At 37.8% G+C, this 20270-nt stretch overlaps 1 protein-coding gene across 1 annotated transcript; it reads right to left on the bottom strand.

Annotated features, from left to right (window-relative positions):
* Window positions 1-259: 259 nt before the first annotated feature.
* On the bottom strand, window positions 260-18569 carry elapor1 (endosome-lysosome associated apoptosis and autophagy regulator 1). Its single transcript, XM_053625129.1, has 22 exons — window positions 18290-18569; window positions 14290-14410; window positions 12501-12681; window positions 11244-11391; window positions 10263-10343; window positions 10024-10132; window positions 9575-9724; window positions 9165-9253; window positions 8182-8359; window positions 7921-8049; window positions 7454-7544; window positions 7180-7285; window positions 6805-6942; window positions 5041-5304; window positions 4654-4827; window positions 3867-4017; window positions 3672-3765; window positions 3467-3568; window positions 3098-3224; window positions 2206-2384; window positions 1076-1238; window positions 260-870 (listed from the first exon to the last, which is right to left on the bottom strand). The coding sequence occupies exons 1-22, from the start codon at window positions 18410-18412 to the stop codon at window positions 802-804; spliced, it is 2967 nt and encodes a 988-aa protein (XP_053481104.1). The 5' UTR covers window positions 18413-18569; the 3' UTR covers window positions 260-801.
* Between the last annotated feature and the right edge of the window lie 1701 nt (window positions 18570-20270).

Raw genomic sequence — 20270 nt, 5'->3', positions numbered from 1 at the left:
ACCAACAAACAAAAAAATATCTAGCCATTAGCAATACCATTGTCTGGGCAGTGATTAAGAACTAGAGGATGATTTGCACAAATGTCACATGGGTCACCACCCAAATAAGCAGAGGTCCTAGGCTGGTCCCTATCCATTGATAGATGAAAGAGGGATGCACAAATGTGCAGGACAACAGATCATAATTGCATACCAGTCAAAAAGCTCCTATATGTGTGCACCCACACTTTTTATAATAACCAAAAAGGCATAATTGGAGCAAATATGTTTTTATATAACTCACATTCTGTACAGACAACAATCAAGACAATCAAGTGAAATGGCTTTACATTAGAAACAGTAGTTATTAGGGTTACAGTGATGTTATAGAAGGCAATCCTGCTCTGCATACAGTGCTAGAAAGAGAACAAATGCAGAAGTAAACATTTCTCACGAAAGTCCTCATATCTGCTAACCTTAACATTAACTAACACTAACTAACCTGACATGATGTACTGGACAAATAGGTTTTCCTCAAAGACTGTCTGTGATCAAGAATTTACAGAACTCTCATGCTTCTTGTCTTTATTTATATTGACACACAAATCATAAATGAAAGAAGGTCAAACAAATTGCTGTGCTCAATAAAAAAAAAAACTTTAAAATGAAAACTCAAAAATATCCCTATGAAATATGGATCTCTCCAATCACTCCTGGTGGTTCTTTCTTATATTTATGAAGAGGCCATCATAAGAAGCAATGATGTTCAGAGTGTGAGGATTTCATAGAGCAGCTCCCATTGTCTATTACCGGCTTAAAGGTCTAGGTCATTTCCATCTCCATGCCTGAGGATGACTTCAAAGGGACAGAGTCAAAGCCATCTGATGTTCTCTGCAAAGGAACAAGGCCATCTAAATTACTCTAACACTATAATCTACAGTATACTACTTTTACATTTTAAAATTAAAATGAGGATAATCCTTGGTTCTGAGTCTATAACCTCAATCATAACTTGCTCACTCAGTGTAAATTTCTCTCAAACGTCAAATCATTATTATTCAGTCTGTACCACAATGGCTGTAGAAGATCACTTTACCTCTCTGGTGAAAGATTTAATTTTGGTGAAAAATGATTTTTTGGTGAGATAGATGAGATCATCTTCTGCATCCTCTCCCTCCATAATGGCACAACTGTCGGCAGCAGGAAGCTCACACTCTTTTGACTCTGCACTCATCAGCTTTGAGTACTTATACTCCAGCCTGTGGAGTGTATATGTACAGTATATTTACACACGTTCACACACCACATTTACATTAGCACTATATGCACCATGCAGTAAGTGAAATTCTACTTAGATTTAACATTCAGTAAAATCATATAGTATTTTGATGTTCTAAAACTGGTTGCATGCACAAACAAAAGTGTTTTGAACACTCTTGCCTTTTTTATTATTGTTTTATTGCTTTTTAGGAACTGTTGGGATTAAAGCAAACATTTTTTATAAGCTTGAACACTTCAGAAGTGCATGTTTCTTCTAAAATCCAAATTTTAGCAAAACAGACTCATGCCTATTAAAGATATACTATATGGCCAAAAGTATGTGGACATCTGACTATCACAAACAAATGTGTCAATTCCAAAACCATAGGCATTAACAAGGAGTTAACGACTATGCCTGTGTCCGCCCCCTTCCCGCCGCTGTTATAAGAGCCTCCAGTCTTCTGGGAAGGCTTTCTACTAGATTTTGGAGAGTGGCTGTGGGATTTTTGCCTATTCAGTCACAAGAGCATTAGTGAAGTCAGGCAGTCGGCGTTCCCGAAGGTGTTCAGTGGGGTTGAGGTCAGGGCTCTGTGCAGGCCACTCGAGTTCTTCTACATCAACCTTGACAAACTGTGTCTTTAGTTCCAGTGAAGGGAAATATTAATGCTACAGACTACAAAGACATTCTAGACAATTGTGTGCTTAGAACGTTGTTTCAACGGTTTAGGGAACACCCATATATGGGTTGTGATGGTCAAGTGTGCACAAACCCTTGGCCATATAGTTGCTTACACAGAATTGAGCACTAAGCAAACTCTTCCAAACATGCCTGAAGCACATTAAAACAAACAGTGTAGCTTTTCTGTAATCATTCCAGAGCTATAGACAGACCTACAGTGAGTGGAAAACAGATGCAACATGGGAAGAAACTTCAACATCAAAGCATGATCTGATGCGAGCACTCACTTGCGTGTCCGTTTCCAGAAGTAGCAGCTGATGGTGATGAGCAGTATCGCTGCCACAGATCCAAAAGAAACACCAAATTTGAGCCAGAAGTCCAAAGTGACACAAGCACTAACCTGTGGATCTGGCAGAGGCACTCCACCTGTACATTGCAAAGGCTGCTGCCACACATAGGTAGTCCTCTGAACACACGCACACACACACACACACACACACACACACACACACACACACACACACACACACACACACACACAGAGCATGGCTTTCAAACAGTTTTTTACTCATGGATGGCTTTTAGTGTAACAATAAGGTCCAAGGACTTCCTTATGATTAATTTATTGTATTTTATAATGTATTTTAATATTATGAAATATAATGAAAATTCAAGGTGAAAATGTTTAGGGACATCTTCAGATTTTAAAAATTGATTTTGTATTTTCATCTTAATAGGCTCAAAATGTCTTTCTCTGCTGAGTTTATTACCATTTATTAGTTATTTAATGAGATACAGAGACTGCATAATAAGAAATGGTCAGATTGACCAAACAGGATTTGAGCTTACAGAATAATAAGGTTCGATCTGTATTCGCCTAGTGTTCAAAAACTAACTTTGTAATTGTCTCAGAATTTCAATAATGTAAATTTGAAGTAACTTTAAAGTATAGGCCTTGTTGAGCTGTAAATGTAAATTACACTACTTTTGAATTTTGCTAGCTGATATGTCAAAACTTGTATCTCAAAATGATTCCTCACCCAGAGAGAGCCTTACAATACTAAAATCATGATATTTCACAGATCCCTGGAAGTTCCTGGACCTCACACAGAGAGCATTAGAGGTCAAATATTATTGCTATGTCTTTTGTTATTTAGGATTTTATGAAATTAAACCTACCTGAATTCCATTTATACAGGCACTCACTATCTCTTTATAGTTCCTCTCAGAACATAGAGGACAGGCATACTGAGAACGCCACAGGAAGTGGAAGGAGCAGCCATCACATGTTCCCTCTGTACATTTACTGTAAAGAGAGGGATCTTATGAGAATAAGAAGTAGCCTTAACACTCACAGTTCCTTGCTTTGACCTGAAGATGTTGCTATGCACAAAACAATTTAACTGAATCAGCAGCGATTACACCACATTTGTGGATTACAGGAGATTGCACACAATGGGATTCCTTTTTTTTTTTTTTTTAGCTCCTATGCTTATGGCAGTTGGTCTCTCTCTCTCACTGCCTTCATTTTCTAACTCTGCAGTGCACCTTGGTAAGGAAATCTGATCCATTGCCGTCACTGTGGGATCACATCTGAGTCTGATAGAGGATGATCTGCCATTTTTACATGCCTGTGTTGTTTCACTTGCCCTAAAGACACAAAAAGAACGAAAGACACAAGATTAACGACAATTCTTCAGCACAGTTATTTAAATTTACCTGGTTCTTATGTACAGTTTGTCTCTGATCTTACCGGTAGTAAAATATGACATCAGGCAATTCAGATTGTGAAGGGAAGGTACTCCCAGAAGATGAGATGTGATCAAGTGTGGAGTCAGTGGTTACACCTATGGTTAAAAACACACACACAAAAAACCCCCAGAAAATTAAAACAGCAGGTCACTTTGTAAAGCTGTTCAGTTTGGCTGTAATTTCACTTAAAACTCACCAATCAATGTGCTTCCAATAATAAAGGGTTGTGAGGACACCACACTTTGACCTCTGACATCGGTAGGCACTATGATTGACTGGCAGACATAACCATTGACCTCCTTCCTGCTCTCCGTTACATTATCAACACAGGAAGCCAGAACACGGTCCTAAGAGTACACAGCTGATGGTTAAACAATTCCTCTCAGATGGCTGATTCTGATTATATACATTGGTGTTTTTGTCACATTTGCAAAGGTCACATTAGTCTATTTTAAACAATCTTAGCACTTCCACAAAAAAAGAACCAAGGCCTGCTATGTACAAGCTCAGTTTGTACTAAAACAAAATAGGCTCAGTGTTTGTGATCCAATCACGTCACATATGCAAATGATTAGAAAATGGAAGTGGTACCCAGAAACATTTACCCACAGAAATAACACAATAAGAAATATAGCTAATACTAGTGATGAACAAAGTAGTTTTTTTATTGTTATTGTATAGATTAACAGATTTGGTTAGTGTTAAATAAAGAGCAGAGAATATGAATGAAGTCAAGACTATGATACTGAAAACTTACCCTATTACCATATTGTATACACATCCTGGCATTTTTAATGAGGGTAAAAGTGTAAAAAAAAAAAAGATCCTAGGCCAGTTTTAGTAAGACCTTGAGCATTAGAAACACATGAAACAATTTGATACTATAGGTTAATACAAAAGATAGACTATTTTAAAATGATATGATCAGGATCATAATCAACTTGTTACAGCTCGTTACAGCTCATCTAAACTACTGAATTTACCTCTGTACCACAAAGCCCCACACTAAACTGATGCACATAACGAAGGCCTCTGTTGGTGAAGCGAGGACTGCTGTGAAAATGAGTAACACTGGCCAGGTGAGAGAAATCATACTGCAGAGTTTCTCTTTTATGCTGCATAGCCAGAGTGCAGTCACTCACGCAGGCTGAGCGGGCCTGAAAATAGGATGAGACAATAGGAAGAGATAATGTCAAAGTCTCAGTACTTTCATGAATACTGTGTATGATAAATGTACTACAATAGAAATATCATTAATGTGTTATGCATTTTACATGTCTGTTGTTTTGACCACATATAGTACAAATTAGTACCAACACCTCCTGTGATGCAATAAATGAAGTGATAGAAAAACATTTAGCAGTGCTTACTTGGTTGCTCTTAGTATTAGGTCCACATGGGATGCAGGCTTCCTCTCCCACAGGCTGCTCAGGCCTTATGAAGGTGTTTGGTGGACAGCTCCTGCATATTCCAGTGCCATGTAGCATGTAGTGTCCAGGAGGACAGGAGACGCAGGCTGAGTCTGCCTGAGAGGAGTCTAGTGCACACTGTCGACACTGAGAGGCCACTCCTCCAATCACATTACTAATTTGAATAGAGTAGATCTTAGCGAAGTCTGAGCTGTACTGCCTCTCCTGCAAACAAAGGAGACAAATGTTTATTATTAAAAGGTAATACTTGACATTAAGGTTCCCTTAGCTGGCAATATTAGTTAACATTACCAAACCATGAACTTCAGCATTATATGACACCTTATACCACAGTGCTATTGAATTCTCGAATCTGATTGGTGCAAGGTGAATCCACAGGTTTATATTAACGCACTTGTTCCAAAATGTTATCATTCTGTAGTAACAACTCGTTCACAATGACTTGTATATCACACAATCTACTTATCTAATAATTAATTGTTTTTTATCCATCCATCCATTTTCTGTACCGCTTATCTGGGAAGCCTATCCCAGGGCACTCGGGGAACAAGGCAGGGTGTCAACCCATCGCAGGGCACAATCACACACACACACACACACACACACCCATTCACACACTACGGACAATTTAGAGATGCCAGTCAGCCTACAGCACATGTCTTTGGACTACAGGAGGAAACCGGAGTACCCAGAGGAAACCCCATGCAACATGCAAACACTGCGCACACAGGGTAGAGATGGGATTCAAACCCTCAACCCCAGAGGTGCGATGCAAACATGCTAACCATTAAGCCACCCTGGTCCCTGTTTTTTTTTTGTTTGTTTGTTTGTTTGTTTTTTTAACAATAACACAAATAAGTTCATTTAACATTTATGGAATGGGTGGGCAGTGCTCTGTAACAGTCAAGAAGTTTTCAGCTATGGAAAAGTCTTCAGTGTGGAGGGCTTTGAGGTTTCTCTGTAACACAGGAAGCTGTGTTCTTATTAATGTCAAGAGAGAGAAAAAAAGAGTTTAGTCAAGGAATGATTGTTTATAGCTACTACAACATAAGTGATAACAGGAGGTATCTTGTCTCATGGACATTCCCCAACACGACATTAGACGTAACTATAAAATTGTTCATCCATTCATATTCCATACTGCTTATCCTACACAAGGGTCACAAAGGGAGCCTGTAGCCTATCCTAGGGAACTCGGGGCACAAGAGAGGGGACACCCTGGATGGGGTACCAACCCATTGCAGAGCACAAGTGCACACACAACAGACAATTTGGAAATGCCAATCAGCGAATAACACATGATTTTGGACTGGGGGAGGAAACCGGAGTGCCCACAGGAAACCTTCAAAGCATGGGGAGAACATGCAAACTTTGCATACACAGGGCGGAGGCAGGAATGTGCAAAAGTGCTAATCACTAAGTCACAGTGCCCCACTATAAAACTGTAAAAAATTTAAATTAAAAAATAAAAAATTATCATCTTTGGTAAATTGCTGTGCTATAAGAGGAATAAAACACATCAGGACTTGCTATTATAGGAAAATTATAAACTTCAGCCTGCACATCATCTTTTATAAAGAACTGATAGATAGTGGTATATTTTTGCATATTGAGCCCTCTCTTCAATATCATATATAATGAGATATATATGTAAATACACATATTTTAATAAGAATCATCTGGAAGCTCTTCTCCTGTTCTCACCATACTGTAGGTATCAGTGCGCTGAAAGCCCCAGGTAAAGCTCACAGTAAGATTGCTCTTAATAAGGTAAGAATAGGACTGCTTCCCGATAGTGCCTCTCCAGGTCTCCACCACACGATTGTTCCTCTCATTCAAGCCCTGTGACCACACACACACACACACAGCATTTAAAGTGCATGAGACCAGCACATTTCTATTTGCATTGCTCAACCACAAAAGTGATTGCAAATCTGGAATAGTTACTGAATTTCTTATTTATATTGGTCATACAAATAAAAGTTATTGGTTATACAAATATAAGTAGATAAGAAAATCATGAAAATCATTATGCTTATAATCACCTTGTATGACTTGTATAAAAACTTAAATGCTTACTGTCATGAAATGAAGTGCGCAGTCAGATGTGCACTTGGTCTCAAAGACAAATGTGATTCTAGAAAGTTCTCCCCTCTCATTATCTTTATCCAAAGAGTAGGGCAAGCTGAGCAAGATAGAGATATGAAAAACATGAAGATAAGAAAGTTTCACCTTCAAAGAAGAAAACATCAAACATAGGGAGTTAATACTACTTACGTAATATCCATAGATCATACATGTTTGTTTCGTTCGTGTAGAATATTAGGGGTTGTTTATATCCGCCATTTCTTACCTATAACCAGGTACAGAAAGTGTTAGCATCATGTAGTCTGAGTCCAAATCTCCAGGTGTGGTGTAGACGTACTCTCCAGCTACCTCCCATCCTGTTGCAACAAAGCATAGTTTTAATTACAAATCTGAACAACTGGTGAAATATAAAAGACCAGTCTCTGCATCCCCAAATTTGGATTGAGCACATCATTTTTAATCTTTCGAGTTATATTATTCTGAATTAGTAACTAGTAGTCTAGGATCAGTGAGCTGATTTAACTTCTTCACAACTAAATTTGTTCTACATCTATTCATAAACCCATCTGTCTGCCTTATTCTGAATGAATGATTCTTTTGTCCCTTCAGTGTTTAATCTCTGCCTGACTACCACTACAAGGCTTTGTTAATAAATCTGTATAGTGTCTACTTCACAGATAGTGAGGGTCAATGAATTTGCAAACAACGTGTGTTTGGTAACGCTTTGTTTACCTGTGCTTCTCTGAGTGCCGCTATACTCTCGTCTGTAGACTGAGCTATTCATGTTGCTGGGCATCCTGTTCCACCATTTATACTCGAAACCCATCACTGGCTCTGTTCCAGCAGGACACTCTGAACATGCTGTAAACACAACAGAACATCTAAGTCTGGGTGCTTTCTGGTGAGTTCTTTCTTTCTATTCTATCAGTTTAACTTCAACTTGAAATTGTAACTTATAATAGAGGCATGTGGTGTACTGTTTGTGTATTACACCTGTTCCGTTGGAGTAGAAGCCTTGTGGACAGGGTTGGCAAGATGAAGAATTGCTAGTGAAGAATCCAGGATTACATGGGGGACAGGTTTGCATTTCTCCTGACGCTGGAAGATTCACTGCTCCTTCTGCATTCTCATTGCAGATCTTTGGTTCAATCCATTTATACATTAGTTGTGTCTATGAAAAGACAAGGAGGAAAATGTACATGAAAAAAGAAAATACAATAAGACTACATGCTACAGAGTATCTCCTCTATATAATCCATCCATCCATCTTCTGTACCCCTTATTCTTCAGGGTCGCAGGGAACCTGGAGCATAAGGCGGGGTACTCCCTGGACAGGGTGCCAATCCATCAGACCTATTCATACACTATGGACAACTTGATAATGCCAGTCAGCAATGCATGCCTTTGGAATGGGGGAGGAAACCAGAGTACTTGGAGGAAACCCTTGAATCATGGGAGCATTCGAACCCCGGAGGTGCAAGGCAAATGTGCTAACCACTAAGCCACCATGCTCCCCGAATTTTTATATCAAAATGTCAATCCAAATGTTTGTATTCCCCTTTTGGATTGTTATTTATAAACAATGTAACCGAAACTATAAAAGCCTCCAATTATTTATTTATTTATTTATTTGCGTATCTTTGTCCATCCTTTTTGACATGTCTGTTAAGAATGTCATACACTGCCTTTGTCAAATCAGGCCTTGACAATCAGTCAATGGTGTCATGGCAAAACTTAAACTTTTTGCTTTTCCTACATTGCAATCTATTTATCACTTGATTGTGCCTCATGGTTTGGATTACAGGATGCATTTACTTTTCTTTTTTTTATTATTTAATAAAAACATGGTGATGGAAACTTTGGCACTTGATGGAATGTGGTTTCTATATTAGCCATGTAGATACTAGTAGGAAATACTTGAATATTTTATTTGTTATAGGAAGAGTTTCTCATATTATTATGGCTTTCAACAATACCTGTCCTCTGGAATCACAAGGAGTGTGAGTGTAAAAATAGTCGCTGGTTGTGCAGGGTGGCCTTTGCTGACATGTTCCTGACCCGATCCCTAAACACATAGGAAAGAGCACACATTTAGATCTAGTGATAGAACACACACATCAGCAGCTAAGTAGGCAAATCCTACAGCTGCTTTCCTACAGTATGCAACTCATTTTCATACCCATTACACAGGGGTGAGTACTTGCACATGTTCAATCTTTATAATTGTCATAAGAGCTATAGTAACTCAAAGGAATTTTCATCTGTTTCTCCACAATATGATCACACAAAAAAAGTAACAAAAGCATTTGCATTCTGGGCTAAACATGTCTAATCATTGGAATATTACTTGTATATGACTAAGTTAAACATATGAACAAACACATACCTGAATATTTCTCTTCTTCACACTGCTGGCATTCAGTAGCTCCCTTATTGGAGTAGGTGTTGGCTTGACAGGGGGTGCAGTGGGCAGCTCCAGGTTCAGCACTGTAGGTACCAGGCTTACAGTGAAAACATTCAGATGTGTACGCAACCCCTGAGGAGAGTGGACCAAGTGTTGGAAAGATGTTATTCTCTCTTTTTCTAAAACTGAAGAAGGCAAAATTTTATTGTGATAAATTAATTAATCGATGATCATGATGATGCATTAAACCTTTTAAGTGGGTAGGTTTAAGGTTATACTCAAGTACTTTTTTTTGATAAGCAAAAAAAAGAACTTTGATTAAACATTATCTACAGTGTAGCTCGTTATTAATCAGTGTCAGATTTTACAAATTTTTGGGTAAGTGTGATGATGATGATGATAATGATGATAATGATGGATTGAACACAAACCTGAGATAGCGATGTTCTTCAGCAGAACCGGTTTAACAGCACCGCTGTAAGACAGAGAGAACCCAGTGGTTCTCCAGTATAGAACATTGTTCCCACTATTCAGTTGCACCTGGTTAGGAAACACAGGACAAAATCAGGATCAGCCTCAAAGTGAAAGGCTCCTAAAACATTCACTGCTACTAGAGCATTCACAAAACACATCAAAACAAACACACAAATGTGCCTACAAACACACTTACATAGTGATACTCCCAGTCATTCTCAGAAACCTTCATCCAGCGACTCTGAGAATCAGTAGACTGACACTGGTCATTCTGAACCTGACAACCCACACACATAGGACATGGATAAACAGAGCATTATACACTATATGACCAAAAGTATGTGGACACCTGACCATCATATCCCTATGTGATTATTGAATATCCCTTTCCAAAACCATAGGCATTAATATGGAATCGGTCCCCTCTTTCTGCTATTACAGCCTCCACTTTTCTGGGAATGATTTCCACTAGATTTTCGATAATGTCTTTGGGGATATGTGCCCATTCAGCCACAAGAGCAATAGTGAGGTCAGGCACTGATGTTGGACATGCAATTGGTGTTCCAGTTCATCTCAAAGGTGTTCAGTGGGGTTGAGGTCAGGCCACTCAAGTTCATCCACACCAACCTTAGTAAACCTTGCTTTGTGCACAGTGGCATTGTCATGTTGGAACAGGTTTGGGTCCCAGTGAAGGGAAATCTTAATGATACAGCATACAAAGATGTTCTGAACAATTGTGTGCTTCCATCTTTGTGGCAACAGTTTGAGGAAGAACCACATATGGATGTGATGGTCGGGTGTCCACATACTTTTGGCCATATAGTGTAGTTACCACATGAATGTTTTTCATACATTTCATTTTTAGAAACAATTCTTCAGTCTATTGAAAGACAAACTCCAGCCTGAATCATATTTTGATGCTAATTTGAATATTGGTGCTTTCATTATTCCTGCTTATTATTTAAAAGCAGAAAGATTTTTAGCAATCGCAAACATAAGGTATAAGGGTCATGTTACACTGTTAGGTCTTAAAAACACTCCAAATGTTTCAGCAATGTTCAATGTCATATTAATGAGAAATTCACCACCAAACTTAAGATAACAAAAGTTGGCCTTAAAGGACCAGAATGCAATGCAGCTGATGACAGCTGCACACGTTTGACATTATAATACTCACATAGAATTCAAAGAAGATGCTGTTATCAGGATAGAAGTACTGGAAAGTGACAGAGCCAGGCTGTTTCAAATCCACAGCATACGACAATGTGGAGCTGCATTCGTCTGTGTTAGAGGATATGTAGTCCCCCTTAGGAGTCCAAGTTGAACTGGACCCCATCAAGACAAACACACACACACACATTATTGAAAGTATTAAGTATTACTGAAAGTCTTTTGGATTTAACATTACAATAATTTCATGTAATTAAATACTATTTATTTGCATTTATACCACAGCATGATTGTGGATTCATTTATAAATAACATCGCAGCTCTGTCTGTAATTCAAATGATAGGTTTATATTAATGCACTCATTCTAATAAGTTATTATTTCCACAATAATTACAAACTCATGAGGACTTGGATGGTAGACACTTCATATCAAACTTCATAACAAATTAAGACAGCGTGTTGTTATTTAACACAGAAAGACATGTAATCAAAGCATTCTGTAAGGAAATGTTTATTTAACGTTAATGTCTCGGGTGTCCGTGCTTTCTAAAGGTCAGTAAGCTATTGGCCACTGCAGAGTCCTTGGTAGTGTAGAGAGTTCCTTGGTAACGTGACAAGCTGAGTTTGTTGTGTTTTTTTTTTGTCGTTTTTTTTTTAGAAAAAAAGAAAGGCTGGTGAGGGAACAGCTGTTAATATAAGGGATAAAAGCAACTAACTTGTCACTGACATTCCACAACATTAAATGTAACTGTAAATGGTTAAAAAGCACAATGTATCATCCATTAATAAATGAAAAATTACAATTGTTGGAAAATTGCTGTAGTACAAGAGGAATTATACACTTCAGGACATACTGTTATATCCACAATACTGTGGATTATTTTCCTATAACAGCACACACCACTGTGTTTTATTCTTTACTTATTTGCTTTCATGTGTGGAAGTAATGCTGGGAACTGACTGATTGTATGAGCTTTGGATCTGAAACTGACAGTAGCTTTTTTTTTTTTGCAATATACCTTCTTTTTACATTCTCTGGTAATTTATATAGTAGTGTAATCCATGTTTGTTGACATATTACCAAAAAATATATATTATAATAATGATCATAATCACACATGCACCCACATACAGTCCAACAGGAAACACCATATTATAGAACAGACAGCCATAACAACTAAAATGTTATGCAAAAAACAGAGCAAAATAATTATTAACCAATAAGAGCCACAATTTAACAAAATCCCCATTCCAGCTACTCACTTGGAACAGTTAGAGTAGCTGGTTCCTATGTCCATATTGATGCCATGGCTGATAAAACCAGCAGGTAGATTGTCCCACTCATCGAAGGCCACTCCTGTACCCAGGGAGTAGGTCCCTGCTGCACACTTCTGACACTCCTGTGTCTTCATGTCCAGGTATTCACCTTCCTTACAGGAAAATGCTGTCAATGGGTAATAATAGTTAGTGTAGTTTAAAGTTCAAATGTTTCCAGGTTTTCATGACACTCTACAAAACAAATTCTACATGCAGCCTATATGCTGGCATGAATCAAATTATTAACACCTAAAATGGACAGCTAAACAGTCTAAAATGTCTTAAACCATTTGTCATTCTTAGGATTTTTAGCTTCACATAGTGAAAGAAAGAAACCATTAAGGGTTTTTAGAATAGTAATGGGTCCTTAGTTCTACTTGGGACTCTTCCTGATATGGAAACACTCAGTTGTAGGGTTGGAGGGACAACTAAAGTACCTCTAAGTGTCTATATTTAACCTGCAAATAAGACATGCTTTTGTACTTTCATGAGCATCATAGGGCACTCTTACAACAAAAAGACTTTCAAATATTATTCAGGCTTTATAGCTTCCTAAAAGGGATTTACAACCCCAATTCCAAAAAAGATTGGCTATAAAAAGGCCATCTTAGAGCAGTAGAGTCTTTTAGAAGTAAACATGGGCAGAGGTTCACAAATCTGCTAAAAACTGTCTCTACAATTTGTGGAACAATTTCAGAATAATGTTCCTCAATGTACAATTTTGAAGACTATGATCTCATCATCTATAGCGCATAATATCATCAAAAGATTCTGAGAATCTGGAGAAATCTCTGTGCGCAAGGGACAAGGGGAAAATCAATATTGCATGCCCGTGATCTTCGGGCCTTCAGGCGGCACTGCATTAAAAACAGGCATGATTCTGTAATAAGAAATGCTACATGGGCTCAAAAACACCTCCAGAACTCATTGTCTGTGAACACAGTTCTCTGTGGCATCGTCAAATGCTGGTTAAATCTCTATCATGCAAAGAAGAAACCATATGTGAACTTGATCCAGAAACGCTGCCGTCTTCTCTGGGCCAAAGCTCATTTAAAATGGACTGATGCAAAGTGGAAAACTGTTCTGTAATCACACAAATCGAAATTTTAAATTCTTTTTGGAAACCATGGATGCCGCATCCTCTAAACTAAAGAAGAGAGGGACTATCCGGCTTTTTATCAGCGCTCAGTTCAAAAGCCTGTATCTCTGATGGTATGGGGGTGCCACTCTGCCTCTGCCTCTCTAAGATACTCTTTTTATACCCAACGATATTACTGACCTGTTGTCAATTAACCTAATTAGTTCCAAAATGTTCCTCCAGCTGTTTCTTTTTAGTAACACTTACTTTTCCAGCCTTTTGTTGCGACCGTACCAATTTTTTTCAGACATGTCGCAGCCATCAAATTCAAAATGACCTTCTTTTTTTCTTAAAATGGTACATTTCCTCAGTTTGAACATTTGATATGTTTTCTATGTTCTATTGTGAATAACATATGGGTTTATGAAAATTGCAAATGATTGCATTCTGTTCATATTTACATTTATTTACATTTTATACAGCATCCCAACATTTTTGGAATTGGGGTTGTACTTGGAACCCTTTCTAATACGGAAACATTCAGTTGTAGGGTTCTACCTAGAACCTTTAAGCCTTAAGGGTTCTAGATTTTACTGTAAACATTATCATCTGGCTAATGAATGCTGGAACAAAGCACTGCAAAGTCTTGTTACTCACTGCAGTGTGTTCCTTTAACTGGGTCAGGGAGGCCTGTGCATGTGTCAGGCTTGTTGGGTATCGCCACTCTCCATCTGGACCCCAGAACGTCACAGTCTGTGTACTCAAAGTGGTAATCTGACTGAGATAACAACACAAACACACACACACACACACACACACACACACACACACTCGTTTCATTAGAAGATGTTGAGAAAAAAATGCATCTGGTTGAGAAGAAAAGATAGTAACTTAGATGTGAAAATCTATATTTGATGATGTACAGTTGATAACTGGTGAACCACTGTCTGTGGAACTCTGTTACATCCCTGCATGTTTAATTATTCAACCCCCTTTTTAAATACAGGATCAGATCAATATTTACACAGGCATCCGCCGCACCCTTTGACAACTACCTTCAACTAGGATGTTTAATTCCCAGTCCTCACAAGCACCTTAACAGGAATTATTTACTTACCATGATGCTGAGGGAGACACTGATAAAGCACATTCCTAACCAAACATGCTATTCTATTCCATTTAAATACAAACATTAGCAAACACTATTAACTACTTACTTAAAAATCTTCTTAAATTTTATTAGAATGGTTCTTTAGATGTTGTATGTTGCCCACTCCTCAGAACATTTACACAAGGCTTTGAGTAACAGTAGGAACGAATCAACTAGCACCTATCCAAACCTGACAGAATGGCACCTGGAGTAAGATTAGACCATAAGAACTAAACAAAGAACACTCAAACACCCTATGTGAAGCAGAACTAGATTAATAGTTAACAAAGTAGAAGGGCCCGGTTGGGGGGGGGTTGAACGGTTCTCCCTGGAAACTGTTTCCTATTAGTGAAGCTACATTAGTTCTGTGCATAATGACACAGAAGACAAAAACTCTAAACACACATATAAAAGAGGAAAAAATAAAGAGCATAGAGGAGAAAATAAGTAAGTATTTAATTGTATCAGTCAGGCTTAATGGCAATCTACTCGCTAGCACTAATCCAGGCATTCAAATTATTATGATAAATCCAAGGCAACAGGACAGAGTGACCCATGTTTCTATGGTGTATCTGCCTACATTGTCTTCTCTCCTGGGCCAAATGCAAGGCCTTTTAACCTTCATGAGAGTACAGGGTGAATAACATAACAAATGCTGTGTACTGCACTGTGCTATTCTCGTAATATAGGGCCAGTTAAAAAGTATAAAGATACAATGCGTTGGTTTAACAGGGCTTACAGGAAATAGTGTCAAATCACAATGTAACTGTTTCACCAGATGTCAATTTCACACAGGTTGAAATGAAACCTGTATTCTTATCATCTTCTGATAAGATCCTCAGGCTGCCAGTTTTCACACTACTCATACACACTACTCACTTAACTCAGTTTAACTCAGTTATGGCTGCTTATAAATTCGTCCTAAATGTAAAATTAGGTCAGTTTCAGCATTTGCTCATAGATGCATGGACATGGATGCATCATTGATCCAAACATAAAAATTGCTGTATCAATTTTTGTTCGTTCACATTACATTGACATTTATCCCACAACCCTTTAAAACTTATCCTTTATGATATTTGCCCTCTCTTTGCATATGATCAACTCACTAAGTAAACAACAGTTTTACTGTCTAAGTAAACAATAGTTGAAGTAACTGCAGCATGTGAACATGACAGCTGAAGAAAAATAACTGGTATGGTCCAATTCCCATGTTGCCACATAATTTATATATCATATTTTCTAAACAGACATTATATACAGTTTATACAGTATTTTAAAAGTAGGGAACAGCGAGCTAAACTCACATCAGTGTTATTCTAGAAACAGGTGTGAGTCAACATCAACTCTTTTTGTGCTTTTCTGTGCATATTCATGACTTCTGCTAGAACAACCACCTATCAATTATGCAAGTAATTAGGAAACAAGAAAATGGCATGTTGAATATCCAGTACAGTTGCAGCTGTTTCATAAGACCAGAGGACTTTTTGAACATACATATACACAAGTTGTGTCAGGATAAGATCCTTAGCACCAAAACAATACTTTAATAGGATGCACAGCACAAATGTGACACTGTGTGGGATAATTTTAAGTTCATATGTTTTCAAGTTTTCATGACACTACAGAAAAATTCTACATGCAGCCAATCTGCTATACCTTTGTCATTCTTAGGATTTTTAGCTTTGCATTCTTAACGAAAGATACTGTTACAGGTTCTTAGAGTAGTGATGTGTTCTTACGTCAAAGAACTTCTACTTGGATCACATTGCTGATACTCAGTTGTAGGGTTCTACCTTTAAAGGTTTACCTGAAGGGACAATTAAGTACCTCTAAGGGTCTATATTTAACCCTTTTCCCATAAGCATGTAAATTAGACATGAGTTTGTACTTACATGGGCTACATTGTACATACTTACAACAAAAAGACCTTCAAAAGTTGGAATATTAGATAGATAGATAGATAGATAGATAGATAGATAGATAGATAGTTTATTTGTCCTCCAAGAGTTAATGTTTTCCACCATGGGTGCATAGAAAACATAAACACAACAACACCATACATATTAACCATCAAAACAATCACAGACATTGAGGGGAGAAGAAAAAAAAAAAACAGGATCATACAACGAGTGCCAGAGCATAAGATGGCTTCACAGTGGTTGATTACCTATGTGTTTAATGCTCGTATGGCCATAGGATCAAAACTCCTACCATAGCTGGCCTTTCTGCATATGGGTAGTCTATACCTGCTGCCAGAAGAAAGGGGGATGAAATACTGATAAAGTGGATGGTCTGGATCATTTAAATGTTATGTACCTTCATATATCCATATATATATAATGCCACAGTCTGATAAATTAGGGGTAGGAATACCAATAATTTTTCTTGCTAAATTAGTTATAATTATGAGTTTGTTCTCATTGGTAACTGTTAGCATATGAAAGAAACAAATGGCACCATACATAAGAACTGGCTCAATGATTAGGCTGAACAGACAGATGTTTAAGTTTACAAATAACTGTCAGTCTATGTTGACAGCACTTGTAAATACCTAAAGTGTGCTGATATTCCAACTTGGATTTTTCTGAACATACATATACACAAGTTGTGTCAGGACATGATCCCTAGCACCAAATAATACATATCTTAGATCATAGCCCTGCTGAAATACCCCCCCCCCCCAAAAAAAAAAAAAAAAACCAAAAAAAACAATAGAAATCCGCCTCGAATTTGTAATGGTTTTAATGGTTATAATGGGAATTGTATTGGTTTTAAAGGAAACTCTAATGGTTCATTTGGGTTTCTACTGGTAATTTGTTGCCTTCTATTGATGGCATGTTATCTCTAGTGGATACCATTAAGGACCAATAATGGTAATGCTTTTAATGGTTAGCTGATGGTTTGTAATGGTGTTTGTAGTGGAAACCATTAGAATTTCTGTGATGGTTTCTATTGTTTGTTTGTTTTCAGCAGGGCATAAGTGTATTGACAATAGGGTAACATTACAGATGGACAGAGTGAGAGAGATAGAGACAGAGTGAAAGAGCAGTCTCAGCCCATCAAGGAAACAGTAATAATAGTTCAAATTTTCCCTTTACCTTTTTTGTTTATAAAATATACGGATTGGGAAAGTGAACAGGGGAGAACTTGATCAAGAAGTCAAAACCTTTTGTTTCTGTAGGCTATAACAACTGTAACATATAAAATTAAACAATTAATATCATACCTAGGCGCTTATTCGCATCATTATTATAATATCAGTCTTATATTTAAAGAGGAAACGACCAGAAGAAGGAGACATACACCGAGATGTTACGGTTTAAAGGATGTATCGCGATACTTCGGTTTCTGAACTAGATTCCAGGCGTGACAGCAATCCATCACCAAACATATGGTCCTATATGCCTGTAGCTAAGTTTGCAACTGAGAATAACTCAGAGAAATAGTTCCAAAGACATTAAAAACTTCACTGTTGAACTTTTAGTTGTCATGTAGAGCTCTTACCTCTTTGCAGCTGGGCAGCTCCCTCGCTTCCAGCGCATCTAATAACAGGAGTATTAAAAATAGTCTCGGAGCAGACAAGCTGCACTGTGACATAACTGTAAAATGTAAACGTTTCAGTAACATCGTTGCATTGAAATAACGGTGTGTGAACAGAAAATCTGGTGAGTGAGAAAGAAAAGAGCGTCCTGTCAGAGTGACAGCTGTTGCTTTGACTCTGGAGCTGCCGCGCGCGCGCTTTATTAGCGCCTCGCCCGCTGTGACATACTGCTTCACAGCCTAAACCCCCAAAACACACACACACACTACAGAGAGAGAGAGACTTCATGTGCAGATCTGAAAAGCCTGGAAAGGCATGGGATTTAACGGGAATCCTTTCAAGACACAGACATAGATTTTCACAGTTTTTGTTTTTTATATTTTCTTGCCAAATACATCTCTCATTCACGATTCCTGTTTTCATGCAGTTAATGAACTGTTTAAACTGAACATACAGTACTTGGGAAGTCGTGAAAAAAGTCTTTTTCATGAGGAATACAACGGGCTACAAAACATCATTATATGGATATACATTCACCGAACACTTTAATAGGAACCCATGGACCCCTGCTCATTCATGCAATTATCCAATCAGCCAATCATGCAGCAGCTCAGTGCGTAAGATCATACAGATACAGGTTCACATCCGACAACAGAACATTAAAATATTCATCTTCATAAAGTCCTCATTCACAGCGCCTTCTGTTTTAAATTCAGCTGAAATGCTAATTATCTTTTGAGTGACCGATGATTTTCAAAATGGTGCTATTTGTCAGTTATAAGCCGATGTTGCACTGATTTGCTCATCGTTCCAGATGTGTAATCATAGGACAGAGTGCTCAGTGCCCCATTTAGCTCCATAGAGTTATTATTACACCTAATGGTCAACAAGTGCTAATAGAGGCCTACTGGGGTAAAAAGTATGCTGCCCCATGCTAGGGGGAGGAGACTGGGCAAGTTTACAAATGCTCTGTAGCCACTCAGATCCTGTTTTATAGCAAATAAACATAAGTAATCTAATGAAATGCAGACTGTATGTTTATGATGTACATAACCATTTCTGTATATATATATATATATATATATATATATATATATATATATATATATATATATATATATATATATTTATTTATTTATTTATAGGATAAGTGGATAATGTATTTTCATGAGAAACACGTGCGTGCCACGGTGGCCATGTTTTCCACACAAAGATTGTGAAAAAAGAAGAAACATGTCACCCTTTGCCAATACTGAATTGTTTGGGCTAGTTTTTTCCCCAAGTCTTTCGTGTGGCTGTCGCGATTAGTTGGGCTGGACATTTTGCAGAAACCAGCCTAATATTAGCTCTACTGTGTTTGGTGTGCACACAAGAAACACATGGACTGTATAAGCACATGTATGTCTAAAACTGTTCAAAATGAACTGCTAGGCTCTATGCCAGATGACTGATGTCAACTTTCAACTACCTATTATGGGGTCATGCTAAAAATTCACTAATGTCCTGTTAAGTGTGATAGTCTCGCAACTTAATTTTGCTTAAGGCTACGTTTTTATTAATGTCATCCTGTTGTGCCAAAATCTATGGGCACTAGCAACTTCTACTTTTCTAGTCTTCAACTGTCCTGTTTTGATGAACCTGTGTCTACTGTAGCCTCAGATTCCACTTTTTGGCTGACAGGTGTGGAACCTGATAGTGTTGTAGCCCTCCTGTAAGGCTGTTTCTTGCTATAAGCAATACAGTTACTTAGGCCAAAAAAAGCACACCTTACTGCCATTTGGTGTTCATACATGAGGTAGTTGTACTGGTCCCAGTTGTGGTGTGGAAAGAATAGAAACTGCAATTTATGTGACAAAATTAGTTCACTGTAAAAAAAGTTTAGTTTTTTAGAGTTTTAGTTTTAGTTCTTCCCAAGTAAATTTTTAAGTTGACACAACAAATTGT

Source organism: Ictalurus furcatus, chromosome 5 (genome assembly GCF_023375685.1).
Source record: "Ictalurus furcatus strain D&B chromosome 5, Billie_1.0, whole genome shotgun sequence".
NCBI lineage: Eukaryota > Metazoa > Chordata > Actinopteri > Siluriformes > Ictaluridae > Ictalurus > Ictalurus furcatus.
The sequence above is the reverse complement of the archived record's forward strand: the minus strand, read 5'-3'. Positions and strand labels throughout refer to the sequence as shown.

Excerpts from the sequence above, each read along its gene's own strand:
- elapor1 (XM_053625129.1), bottom strand. The coding sequence starts at position 18,412 with ATGTTACTGAAACGTTTACATTTTACAGTTATGTCACAGTGCAGCTTG. Across the intron at positions 14,411-18,289 it reads AGCTGCCCAGCTGCAAAGAG|TCAGATTACCACTTTGAGTA; the intron begins GTAAGAGCTCTA and ends TTGTTATCTCAG. Across the intron at positions 8,360-9,164 it reads CTTGTGATTCCAGAGGACAG|ACACAACTAATGTATAAATG; the intron begins GTATTGTTGAAA and ends GTCTTTTCATAG.